The sequence below is a fragment of the Myxocyprinus asiaticus genome, chromosome 11 (genome assembly GCF_019703515.2).
Source record: "Myxocyprinus asiaticus isolate MX2 ecotype Aquarium Trade chromosome 11, UBuf_Myxa_2, whole genome shotgun sequence".
NCBI classification, from domain to species: domain Eukaryota; kingdom Metazoa; phylum Chordata; class Actinopteri; order Cypriniformes; family Catostomidae; genus Myxocyprinus; species Myxocyprinus asiaticus.
Genome location: NC_059354.1, coordinates 20,447,114 through 20,461,582, shown reverse-complemented (window position 1 = coordinate 20,461,582; position 14,469 = coordinate 20,447,114). Strand labels below are relative to the sequence as shown.

At 38.0% G+C, this 14,469-nt stretch overlaps 1 protein-coding gene across 1 annotated transcript in view; it reads right to left on the bottom strand.

The window, feature by feature from the left end:
• The window catches only part of LOC127447860 (thrombospondin type-1 domain-containing protein 7B-like), a 331,798-nt gene that overhangs the window by 198,701 nt on the left and 118,628 nt on the right, over positions 1-14,469 (bottom strand). The window contains exons 4-6 of the mRNA XM_051710006.1: positions 7,401-8,235; positions 1,578-1,826; positions 688-857 (exon numbers count right to left, since the gene is read on the bottom strand). Coding sequence (XP_051565966.1) covers positions 688-857; positions 1,578-1,826; positions 7,401-8,235 — 1,254 coding nt within the window. The remainder of the gene's footprint in view (positions 1-687; positions 858-1,577; positions 1,827-7,400; positions 8,236-14,469) is intronic.

Below are 14,469 nucleotides of genomic sequence, written 5' to 3'. Positions count from 1 at the left end.
TTTATCCCCAAACAACACTGATTTAAAGGAGTCATCTTCATCTGTATGCCTCAGCTCAGTTTAAAATCCATCCAAACACGATGGCTAGTGCGACTATTCAAAATTAATTTAAGAACAAGGTGACTCTTCTTGAGTGTGTCTAAACATTCAACAGAATTTTAACATGCACAGTTACTTATAGTCTCACAATAAATGGTAGGGATATTTGGCTAAACAATAAACCCTCTAATGTCATCTAGGTTTGAGAAAAAAAAAGATGATCACTGTTTATCATCAATGACTATAATAACAACTTAGAGCAACTATTTCAATATGTGCTTTAAGCTGCAACAACCAGTAGTGTTTTAGTGGTATGATTCTCATAAATACCCTTATAAGGAAGCTCAGCACTCTCAAGCACCCCCATAGAACCGGGCCTGGCTGTAGCCCTGAGACATGAGGCATTGGCCAATGGGAACTCAGTCTAATGTGCTTACTGCTTAGAAGTACTTATGCACTCATTGTAAATATTGATGACCTGTGCTCATGGTGACAGGGTTATAATATACAGTATATAACCTATAATAATTAAGTCTGCACAACCACAGTTGAATAGATTCACATAACAAACGTGCTTAGCTTAGCTGTTGAGCCATATTACATCCAACAGATCATTATTTTGTCAGTTAGACTGTGAAGAGAGCTTACCCTCTTTTCTTTGATAAGGGGTGGAGTTGTCTGGAACCTGTACACAGTACAGTTGCCTGCTCTGAATCCCTCCACCACAGAGAACGCTAACATTGTTTAGCCTTCTGTCCTGCTGGCTAAGGAGAGGAGCTGCCTGACAGTCCCCCCAATCTGTGCTCTTCCACACATACCTGGAGAACAAAACATGCGCATGCAGTGGTAAAGCATATTACTTTTTTATTGTCTCATTTTAAACCATGCCGGTCTCCTCTCAACAGCTGTGTTGGATAAATGGGTACAGTGAGCAGCAGCTGAAAGATACTAATAGGCTTAACTTGATTTCCAGTAGGAAAACATCTACTAATGAAAATGCATTGACTTGGTAAAAGTTTTGTGACACTTTAAGCAGAGGTTTTAATGAAATAACAGTCTGCTGCAATTGATCAAATGCATAATCTCATTAATTAGCTTGTGCTAATCTTTGAAATGCTTGGATGCAACAGGGGTTTTGGAAATGAGGGTACACTTGATCACAAAAAAGTTTTTAATTTGTATTTTTTTACACTTTTATTTACAGTGTAAATTAATTAAAGGAATTTTCACCCAAAATGAAAATAATATCATTATTTGCTCACACTTATGTTGTTCCGAACCCATTTGACTTTCTTTTTTCCGTTGATATATTAGTCTCAGTAAACATTAACTTTCATAGTATCTTTTTCCATACAATGAGGGTAAACGGTGACTGTGGCTTCTCCTTTTATGCTCCACAGAAGAGAGCAAGTCATAAGGGTTTGTACAACATAAGAGGGAGTCCATTTTTAATTTAAATTTTTGGGATTTGACCTATCCCTTTAATTATTTTGGAAGGTATTTAAAGGCAAACCATGTATAGTGTTGTTAATACAAACCTGGGACAGTTTGGAAGTAAATCTCCTATGATGTTACAAGCTTCCTTTTCTTCAAGGGTAGGACATTCTTTGCCAAGACCAATGGGAGTGTGTGTTATACTCCGACTCCTGACCCGAAAACCAGGGGACATATCTAATGTTCTACATGTCTTTGAACACGGACTCCAAACCGACCAATCTGAGGTCTCACAATCTCTGGGCATAACGCATGACTGGAATGTGCCAGGGCTTTTGTCATGAGTACAAAGGCTATGGACAAGAAAACAAATAAATTAAGAATGAGAGGCAGAGGGTAAAACACACATTCAAACTCACAAACTTCAATACAGTTACAAAATAACAGAAGACAGTTTCTGTTGTTTAGAGTTTAAAAAAAATACAGTTTTAGAGAGTGAAATGAATGGCTGAATTGTTCCTCTATTGTTGGTATTCAATAAGGCACCATAGTGATATAGTTAAAACAAACTTACGGTTACACTTTATTTTACAGTGTACTTGTTACAGTGTAATTACACAAGTAAGTACTGAGTAATATTAATTAACAACATGTTAATTAATATATATATATATATATATATATATATATATATATATATATATATATATACACACAAAAAAAAAAAAAAAAACGATTGCAATTCCATGATTTTGGGTGTAAAAAATCTGGATTTTTAATAGTAGTGGTGTCTTTGAAGAGAAGACAAACTAAATTATTATTTAGAAATTGTTTAACGCACAGAAATGCTTGAGTGATTGTAAAGCAAACTAAGGCATCTGAAATGTTATGCATAGCAAGACACCAGACAGTATAATGAATCTATAATTTAAGATATTTAAATAAGCTATTCACCTTTGTACCCTACAAAGCAACGTCTGCATGCAGTATTAAATATGAATAAATGCACAACAAAATGTGATAACTAATTAGCCATTTATCCTTTTAAGTCACCCAATTCAATTACTTGTGTATATCATAATCCGTTTGTGTGGCATTCATTTTCAATTCATTTTAAATGATAATTAGACTATAATTGGAAAAACTGCTGAAATTTAACTCAGGTGGGAAATATTAAAATCACTACATTTCATTAAGCATGCATGCAGGATCCACAAATGAATATGTTAATTAGTGCAAATACTCAGCCTCACTGTAAAATAATGCAGCGGCCTCTCTCTTGTTATGCTACACCTGCAGTAAACCTATCAGATCCCATTCTGCTCTACATAACCCTACAGCCCCTCCCACCTTTGAACAGTGAATAACGTTAATTAAATGCATATTAAACAAATGCAGAGTGAGAAATCCATTCCTTGGAAAAAGGGGGGTAAAGCTCATTGTATCAGTGGCAAAAACACAGTACAAATTATATAAAACACAAAACATATATACAGACAGAAAACAGTCAGTCACAATGTCAGATCTTGCTGTCAGACACAGATTTTCTCTCATTGTTGTCAAACAATGGAAATAAACACAGATGACATATACGCAACACTCAGTACATGCAAAGTTGCACTACATCAGTTCTAATATTATAAGTCTATGTCTTTATAAGCCAATGGAAAATGCCAATGCCAATAAGGGTAAATAATGAAGATATGGTACTTAGGCGTCAAAACGTAGAAGCCACTTTCCACCTGACATAAGCATTAACTGGGGATGTTCCCTATTTTATTCTGTTTGAGATGACACATCAAAAGGTGTTAGTAATTTCATCATATTAGACCACACCCTTGAAACATTGCTCCATATACAAAATGGCATGATACACTGTGATTACTTGTAATATATTTCATTTTGTTTGTGTAATATGATGCGTAATATAATGCAGATGTATATTAAAGACACAGTTAACCCAAAAATAAAAATTCTGACATCATGTACTCACCTTAATGCTGTTTCAAACCCGCATTACTTTTTTCATGAAATACAAAAAGCCTCAGTCACCATTTACTTTGATTTCATGGAAAACAGATGTAATGAAGGTAAATGATGACAGAGAACCATACTACCTAAAATCTACTTTTGTGTTCCACCAAAGAAAGAAAGTCATACAGGTTTGGAACAAATTGAGGGTGAGTAAATTATAACAAAATTTTCATTTCTGGGTGAACTATCCCTTTAAAAGATTAGTTAACCAAAACATTTTCTCCTCATTTACTCACCCTCATGCCATCCTAGATGTGTATTACTTTTTTCATCTGCTGAAATCAAACAAAGATTTTAGAAGAATTGATCAGCTCTTTGGGTCCATACAATGCAATTGAACAGGTACCAAAATTTTGAAGCTCCAAAAATCACATACTGTAAGCAGGGTTGGGTAGTAATGGAAAACATGTAATGGGAATACGTATTTAAAATACAAAATATAAGTAACTGTTTTCAACTACAGTTACAATTTATATCATTGGTAATTAGAATACAGTTACATTCAAAAAGTATTTTGATTACTGAAGAGATTACTTTGCATTTTATTGTCATTTGTTTCATTTAATATCTCAAATCAAATCAAATCAAATCACTTTATTGCCACACAAACGTATACACAATTGCAAAAGTGGGTGAAAGTCTTGGGTGCAGTTCCAAGCAACATAGCATATAGCAATACACAGCAATATTTAGTCCTTTCAGATGGAAAACATTTATACATATAAATTATGTGATCCAAAGTGCATTTGAACAGCAGTGAAACACTTTCTTATGATGTGTTACATTCATACGAGCAGAGAGAGAAGTTTGAAGTAAGTTTGGAGCAGAATAAATAGAAATAAATCTTGTGTAAATTGTCAGTTTTACACTAAGCTAAAATGCTGTGTCTAGCCATTTTACATGCACGTTACCAGATATTTGTTTATCAAGAATATTCACGTTGGATCATAATTTCTTTTTTCTAGTAAGACCTTTGATATTAGGGCAAAAATCATATTCTTGATAATAATTTGTTTTATTGTTTTCCTTTTAAAATATCTAAAAATCCTTAAAACAAGATCAATTTGATCTATCTTGTTTTAGAAACAACACTGCATAAGATATTTAGGTTTTTCAGAGAATGTATTTTTAACATGTGTATTTTGTCTTACTGTACTGGCCGAGTTTTTATAGTCAAAACAAGTGAAAAAATCTACCAGTGCTGAAGATGTAATCCAAAGTATTTAGAATACGTTACTGACCTTGAGTAATCTAACGAAATACATTACAAATTACATTTTACAGCATGTATTCTGTAATCTGTAGTGGAATACATTTCAAAAGTAACCCTCCCAACCCTGACTGTAAGTCAGCATAAAAGTAATCCATAAGACTCCAGTTGTTAAAGGTGCAGTATGTAAGATTCAGAAACCCTTGTTATTAATAACACCTGTGGCCATTAAGTGAACTGCAGCCAGCTACCCGTTGCTCGTGCTCGTGCTCATGCACACACCATAGGGATGAGTGCAAGCGAGCATCGGCCAAAAGAATGACGTAACATACAAAGAGACTGAACGTGATTCACCGGCATCATGCTGACAGATGTGGTAGCATAATTAAAATTACACAGTTATGATTGTTTTACTACAAACTTTGAGAATGTATATTATATTTATATTGATTCTCCAGTGCAGGAACGGGGTTAAAACAAAGTGTGGTTATAGGTCTGGCTATGTGAGACTGTAGTTTGAAGTAATCACTTTTCTTTGCATGATACTGTACATTGACTGCATTTATACGATAGCCTATGTCGGCATTAGCTAGCTAGCCAGCTTCATCAATAGCTGTTAGCTAAATTTGGTGAATGATGACAGTAGCTGTTTATAAAATAGACTGTACATTATAAATATGTTGACAATTCATGTATTGATGTGATTCCATCACAACTGTCATTTTGATATATCGATGTGCTATTGTTTTATAATAATATAATGTATTTATTTTCTGTATAACCAAGTTATGTTACACTAATGAATGGGTCTTTTTGCATTATCTTGAACATTGTCTAGCATTCATTTCATGTGTTATTGTAGTTTAGCTAAAATTACACAGATCAATCCTTATGGCACTATATTTCACATGCTTTGCAGTTATGTAAGCTTACCTGTCCAATAAGAAGAATGCCAATTCAGGGTCGGTTTTGATCCCCAAAACTGAACGAAGTTCCCTCCAGGAATCAAATGCCCTGCCAATGTTCACTCTAGTTTTCACTCGACTACGATCACGTTCCCGCTTAGCCAGAAGGGATTCAATAGATAAATGTTTTTTGTTTTTTTTTTGGCTTACTCTGAGTTTGTGTAGAAGATGGTGTTGCGCTAGGAGCCGGCCGTTTGCTGTATTCCATCTCTAAGATAATGTTGCAGACTGTTTGTTGTCACTGTTGAATAGCAAAAGAGAAGCACTGAGGCAAGGCTCTCAGGAGTGTGCATAAACGTCACATCCTTTGGATTTTCCCGGCAAAACCAACCAGCTCCCTTTGTGTGAAAATCAGTCTACAGGCTTTAACAGGCAACCTAGGAAGTCCGTGAAGGGCTCATTTTTTAAGTTGCGTTACAAGCCGTTCACACATTGGCAAAAAAAAAAAAAAAAGGCGAATACTACATGAAAATTGTTACATACTGCACCTTTAAACCAATGTATTCAGAAGTGATATGATAGGTGTGGGTGATAAACAGATCAATGTTTAGTCTTTTTTTTTACTCTTTTATAAATTCTCCTCCCTGCTCAGTCAATCTCCGCTTTAACTTGCACATTCTTCTTCTTTTGTTTTTGGTGATTCACATTTGTCATGCATATTGCCCCCTACTGGGCAGGGGAAAGAATTTCTAGCAAAAAGAATTTAAATATTGGTCTGTTTCTCACCCACACCTATCATTTAACTTCTGAAGATATGGATTAAAACATTGGAGTCATATGGATTACTTTAATTATGTCTTTATGTGCTTTTTGGAGCGTCAAAATGTTGGCACCCATTCACTTGCATTGTATGGACCTACAGAACTGAAATATTCTTCTAAAAATCATAAATTGTGTTCTGCAGAAAAAAGAAAAGAAAAAGTCATACACATCTGGGATGGCATGGGGGTGTGTAAGTGATGACAGACTTTTCAGTTTTGGGTGAACTATCCCTTTAACTTACATTGCATGCTTCACTAGACTGTACCATGAAATAGGTAAAATAGAGCAAAGACTTGAAAGTCTACACTTGAGACTTAAAACCTTTATCAAGAGTGCCTGCCTGTGAATCAATATTTTGCTAAGGAGTCATCTTTAATGTCAGGTTCAAAGCCTGCCTTAGTTCCAGCATTCATTATCCTCCGTTTGAAGGAAATTCATACTCTTTGTGAGGATGAGCTACATCTCAGCGACTTCTAATTCTTCCCGAAACTGAGAGGGCAAAACAAGAAAAAGGCACAAAGCACACCGAAACAGTGATTGACTGCTTTTCCAAACTCATGCTATGGATCCAAAGATTGTAGCAACATAGTAAATTCAATCCTTTCCATCATGCTGTAGTACGTTCTGCTCAGAGGGTCAGTTCTCCCATGCTGCTGCCAGGCATGTCTCTCCGCTCACCTTGTACGGTATGGCGGCAAGGAGGAGATTAATGGAGGACTAACCGATTTAGCAAGGCCCACTTCACAGCGCTGCTTAAAAAATCCCGCAGCACGGAAATTCCTTTCACACAGGATGCAGCAGTACCTTTCTTTCAAGAGCATAATCTGGGATTTAGACCTTAAAAGGGTTTATGTTCTCAGAAGGTTTGTCCCTCAGGCATGCATTGTTTGTACACAGATTATTGTAAATTGAACAGACACGCTCAAAGCATCTGTGTACATTTGGGGGCATCTTACCTCAACATGGCATTCTTGCCATCGTTCCGCACGCAACAAACTTGTCGCGTCTGGTAGCCGATCTCCACGTCCAAGCTCTTGAGGCTGTGGTGGTGGTGGAGATGGTGGTGTTGCGAGCTCTGGATATTTCGTTTCACTGTGTTCCTCTCAGTATTTCCTAAACTGAAGTCAAGCATGGTCCTACTACTCATCCAGAGTCCTTTATGTTGCGGCTGCTTGCACTCACTCCAGGAACCAACTTTAAGGCTGTAGTGATGTTCACTCTCCCCAACTGGGCAGGGCAATAGGTTCGCACAAGTTCTCGTTTGGGTGAGGTTGGGACAGTTGGCTCCTCCATACATTGGTGCAGCCAGCACATGGCGGGTTCGATGTTGGAGCCCAGTGCCACATGTCCTACTGCAGCCGGACCAGGAGGAGAAATCAGACACGACACAGTTGTGAGGGCATGGGATCAAGCAGGCCTGCTCCTGTGCAGGTCGGGGGGAGAAGAATTCACATATCCTCTCCGTGACTGCCGTTCGGTTTGAGGTGCGCACACATTGGACTTTCCGTTGCTGGATGCCGTGCTGTGCTGTGACACACTCTGCAGTCCTCAGTCTGAGCTTGTTGGACTGGAAGGAGGCTAGAATGCATAGCCCCCATTCTGACACCTCCCATTCAAATAGGTCTTGGTGCCACTCACACACTTTAAAGCAAGGCCTCTGGCTCTCAGGTTTGTCTGCGTGCCGGCAGTTGGAGTGGTGCGTGGTCCAGCCCTCGGTGTGGATGCACCACACTGTCCTGGATTGAACACCACCAGTTCCACAGTCCTCTCCCATACACCTGCCCCAATGACCTAGAAACAGGGAGAGGAAAGAACAAATGTTAGCTCTTGAAACTTAGGGCTAATTTGTTTCATAAACATACAGTAACTCTTAACTTCTAGGTACCAAATAAGCTAACCATTAGCTCAAAGCTACGAGCTTATACCTACTGTTATGTTCAGGTCATTTTTTTATTTCTTAAGTAATTAAACTAATCTTAATCTTGCATTTGGTCAAAATGCATTTAATTCTCAACAACAATTAGGATACATTATTTTGGGTGATTTGGGTGTTTTGTTACTTTTCTGTTGCTAAATGGTTGCTAGGGCATTACTAAATGGTTGCAAGCTTTTACTGGCCCAAGTCAAAGACATCATGCCAAAGTCTCTATGGCATCCTGATCCCTAGATATATGTGGGGACTTTTTCTGGATGTATAAAAAAATGACACTACTGGGTCTTTTTTGGCCCAAACAAAATGGTTGTTTGGAATTTTCGGAAAAACAGGGTTAACTCAGTACGCACACCACAAAGATATCTGTGAAAGACTGTATTATCTGGAATGCATCATTTTCTTTTTTAAGTGCCATATTTATGTCCAAACATCTGATAAACATTTTAAAACGAATGGATTAACATAGAATCAAAAACATAAATGTTGCAAAAACATCTGATCATGGAATGTCATTTTGGTGATGAAAATGCATGTCAAATAAACAAATAAATAAGCTTGGAAACTTAGCACTATTAGAAAACGAAAAATAACTTGAATTATTATTGTTCTTGAGATGTTTCTAAATTGATGACTAAAATAAGAGCTAATCTATGCTAACTGAAAATTGAAGTAAACCAAACGGTTTCACAAAAAATCCATGCTTGCCAGAACATGGCACACTCAGCTGCAACATCCTAAACTACTGAATAGTATTGAAATCCACTGGAGCACATCATTAACTATTTTAATGAGACTGCAACATCATCACTGGTTTACCACATCACCATGTTTATTTATTTAGCAAAAGCATGCTTTTTAAACACTTTTCTTAAGCAAGTGTGTAAAGAAAAAAAGCCATGCTAATATTAACATGTTCAGGCATTTCAATGCCTCCCACAGACTCCCTCCCCTGTGTCTACAGGCTGACTACACATGCACAAATGGCTCATAATTTATTTTTCCTGCTGATATTGTGCCTGCATATATAAATCTTCAGGCTAAGTCAGGTAGTGAATGCAGCTGTTCACACTGAAATCCTAAAGGGAAAAATTGTATTGCATCCATAAAGCCTCTCAGTTTCACCCTCTCAATGACAGAGTCATATTTATAGATATATGAGTGTGAACTAAAGCTTGTGGGTCTACTGAAATGAGCTGGCACACACACAATACTGTTGTTTTTAACACCAGTAACCCATTTTAAAGAGGAGGATCAAGAGTGGAGCAAATGATTGGAATACAGGCACCACAAATCCACTTCTTGTGGTGAAAGGTGAAGATTCTCTCCCATATGAAAACCTAAACAAAGCCTTGGTATAGAAGCTACCTACAAGGTCAAGTTGCTGAGCTGATAGCATGATGTGAGAATTTCCCCTTGTCAGAGCCAAGGTTTAAGGGTTTGTGAACATACTCCAGATTTGTGGATATGTGTTGTTCATTCTGGAGTAAAAATCCCATTCCCCTGTCTTTCTCCCAAACAATTTCCTGTCTTCTCTTTACTATTTTGGTTTCTCCCTGCCCACCCTTCAAAACTGTACACTGAACTGTACACTTCCAGAGTGAGGAAAAGGGCTGGAAAAATCACTCTGGACCCCACTCACCCAGCCCACTCCCTTTCTGAACTGTTGCCTTCTGGCAGGCGCTACAGAGCACTGAGCACTAGAACCGTCAGGCACAAGAACAGTTTTTTTCCCTCAGGCTATCCATCTCATGAATAGTTATAACTGCCCCATTGAGCAATAATTATGTGCAATACACAGCTTAGTCTATTAATATTTAACCAACTTTATCCAATTTATCCAACTCTTCTGCTATACATTCCCTTGCATCTGTATATAACAGATTTGTATTTGTACATACATACATAATATGTTGGGGTTTGTGTTTTCGTTTTCATGCCCAAACGTTTTTGAGCGGGTGGGGGGGGGGGGGGATCATTGTTGATGGGTTTTTGAGCGGGGGGATCGCCAAACTGGATCACGCAACCTTAAAGCCCAGGGCCCCCCCGGGCAGTCATTGGCCCGGTCAGTAATCCATCCCTGTGTGTAAACATACTTGGCAATAAAGCTCATTCTGATTCTGATCTTGGTCAACAAAAAGTATTCTAAAGAGCTTAAAAATAGAGTCTGTGGGGGTTTGCATATGTAAGCTATGTCGCATCCTCAGACAGAAAACCCAAGTACTGCCCACAGTCCATTCAAAGACCCCCTGTTGCATGTTGCACACAACAATGTCAAGAGATATACCAAAACATCAAGCTCAAATTTGATTCCCTGTCTTCACGAAGTCTTATAGAGTCAGGGTGCACACATTTTGAACCCTCCTAAAAACAAAGTCACAAGGTATCTGGCTGCTACAATGATTGCTTTTAAGGAAGAACTAATCACTGTATTTGCCAATGATGGCCAAAAGTGCTGAAAAAGTTTAAAAAGTTGGGGCTACATAAATGGCACACACTCAACATGGTTACTTGTAATGCTGAGGACCCATTTCAAAGAGGAGGATCAAGAGTGGAGCAAATGTCTGGAATACAGACACCACAAATGCACTCCTTGTGGTGAAAGAATTTAGTTTCCGGCACTTGGTAGCAAATTAAATAGATATCCATTAGCAGATCTGTATATTCTGTAGTGCTGGGAGTCGATTCCAAATAGAATTGATTCTTTGATTTTGAGGTGTTCAGAATTTAGAGTCCATTCAAAAGCTCGGAATCGACTGTGTTTATTTCTTCGATCACCAAACTTCAACACATTCCAGAGTAGCCTTGACAGCAAATTAAAAACACAGATTTTATAGAGACGGCAGCTAAATTATCATAATTGGTCGACTGATCAATGTGACTCTTTTGTAATCCATCAGCCAATCTGATTTATTTGTTTATCTACAGTATACAAAGTGACTGCAAAAGCCCTTCAGCACATCGGACAGCTGCTTCAGAGCCTTCTCATCACACCTGTCTATTGCTCATGAGAAAGCATGGCTTCCAGATGTAGTCTAAGACTAATTTTACTTGGATAAAATGAATGATCATACAATAAAACAACTTCTCAGATGTTAAAACACTTTAGTACAGTCCACAACCATTGAATGACAGTGAAAGGTCAGGTACAGTTCAGTTATCACTCCAGTTTATGTCAATAGCTTAATAAAGCTATAGATTTAAATTTGAATGACAGATGGACTGCACATAAAGAGAGAGTCTAGCGCTTCTCTAAATGCAACCATTAAATTTTTACAATACCTTTTAGAACCTTAAGATGTTTACTATTACAGAACATTTAAATCAATCTTTGAAATCAAACTACTTTAAAATAGACGTTAAAAGAAATCTACAGATTTTTAATAGTGGACTAGTTGAGCATATTAATCTAATAGAATTTGACTAGGTACTAGCCACGCCACAGGATCGAACATGCAGCTGACAATGGGTATGTATTTTGTTATGTCACTGGACTCCAACTTGAAGCACTTTCTAATTTTGACAAATCGTGTTCTTCAAAGAGCAAACAGCAACCAGTTCAGATGTCCCCACAAAGTTGTGCTGATCATGGTGACTTTTTAAATGATTATGCTTAGCACTTGTATTTCTGTTAAAATTGAAGGCCAGTTTGCATATATTGCAGGTTACCTTAGCATTGTGTGATGTTTATTAAATACATATGAGCCACTTTGTTTTTTGAGTGCATAGGAACAGGGTTCCATGCTTACTGTATTTCCTACAGATGCCTTTTAATAAATCACATAGTAAGCGACTATGCAACTTCAAGCTGACTAGTCGATAGTCTGTTCAACCCCTAGACAACAGGCAGTTTTGCAGTGTAGGTAAAATAGTGCTTATAACATTATTGTTTTTTTGTTTTTTTTTTGGTAGTGTTTCAGAATACAGACGCATGTATTCAGCCAACCTTCCCTCAAATTCATCCTAAGGGACTGAAGCGTCATGCTGGGAAGTGCATATAGATACATATTTATTATTAATATAGACATACACTATATTGCCAAAAGTATTCGCTCACCTGCCTTTAGACGCATATGAACTTAAGTGACATCCCATTCTTAATCCATAGTGTTTAATATGACGTCAGCCCACCCTTTGCAGCTATAACAGCTTCAACTCTTCTGGGAAGGCTTTCCACAAGGTTTAGGAGTGTGTTTATGGGAATTGTTGACCATTCTTCCAGAAGCGCATTTGTGAGGTCAGACACTGATGTTGGACGAGAAGGCTTGGCTCGCAGTCTTCGCTCTAATTCATCCCAAAGGTGCTCTATCGGGTTGAGGTCAGGACTCTGTGCAGGCCAGTCAAGTTCTTCCACACCAAACTCGCTCATCCATGTCTTTATGGACCTTGCTTTGTGCACTGGTGCGCAGTCATGTTGGAACAGGAAGGGGCCATCCCCAAACTGTTCCCACAAAGTTGGGAGCATGGAATGCACCAAACTTCACAGTTGGCACAATGCAGTCAGACAAGTACCGTTCTCCTGGCAACTGCCAAACCCAGACTCGTCCATCAGATTGCCAGATGGAGAAGCGTGATTCGTCACTCCAGAGAACGCATCTCCACTGCTCTAGAGTCCAGTGACGGCATGCTTTACACCACTGCATCCGACGCTTTGCATTGCACTTGGTGATGTATGGCTTGGATGCAGCTGCTCGGCCATGGAAACCCATTCCATGAAGCTCTCTACGCACTGTTCTTGAGCTAATCTGAAGGCCACATGAACTTTGGAGGTCTGTAGCGATTGACTCTGCAGAAAGTTGGCGACCTCTGCGCACTATGCGCCTCAGCATCCGCTGACCCCGCTCTGTCATTTTACATGGCCTACCACTTCGTGGCTGAGTTGCTGTCATTCCCAATCACTTCCACTTTGTTATAATACCACTGACAGTTGACTGTGGAATATTTAGTAGCGAGAAAATTTCACGACTGGACTTGTTGCACAGGTGGCATCCTATCACAGTACCACGCTGGAATTCACTGAGCTCCTGAGAGCGGCCCATTCTTTCACAAATGTTTGTAGAAGCAGTCTGCATGCCTAGGTGCTTCATTTTATACACCTGTGGCCATGGAAGTGATTGGAACACCTGAATTCAATTATTTGGATGGGTGAGCGAATACTTTTGGCAATATAGTGTACATATATTATTAATAGAAAATGTCAAGATCTTTTGTTCTTTGTACTATCAATCATAAATAATGTAAAGAAAGCTGAATATTTCACTGTTTATAACTGTCATGTCTAGATGTGTTTTTGTTCATGTTTTGTGTTCATGTCTTTTATTTTGAAAAGTGTTTCCATCTCATATTATTTCCTGTTTCCATGCCATGTTTGTTCCTGTTTCCTTGTTCATGTGATTTCATGTTTCCTTCCATGTTCATGTGTCTTGTTTTCATTCGTTTATTGTCTTGTTACCTTGTTATCAGTTCTGTCTTGTCATTGGTTATCATTGCCATGTTTCTCCCTTGTCCATGTATTTAATCCTCATGTTTGCAATTGTCCATTGTCAGGTATTGTTTATGTAACGTTGTTTGATAGTCAAGTCAAGTCAAGTCAAGTCATGTCATGTTATGTCAAGTCAAGTCAAGTTATTTCATGTCAAGTCAAGTCAAGTCATGTCTAGTTTAGTTCATGTTTATGTTTTCTGTTCACGGTTTCTGGATTTCATGTTGATGTAAATAAACACTGCACTTTCGTTCTACACTTCATCATCATCTTCGTCTGCCTGTCATTGCCAGCATTGTTACAATAACAATATTTCACTGTTTATTATAAAATTTCACTTTGTCTCCCGATTCCTTATAAAAATCAAGACAAGGAGTCTAAAATGTCCAGAATTAAACTGCACTGTAAAATATCTGTAAAATAATCAGTCATTTTTGATGGAAATAAATTGTGATTAAAATGTCAAAACACATTTCAGCTTTTTTTCCCCAGTGTTTTCTGTAAAGTTGGTCCCGTACAAACACTGCTGTGCATCCGGTGCCATTATTTGAATAATTTGAGATTTTCCAAGACTGTTATTGTTATATCAACTATTTCTGATAAATCTGCCCCT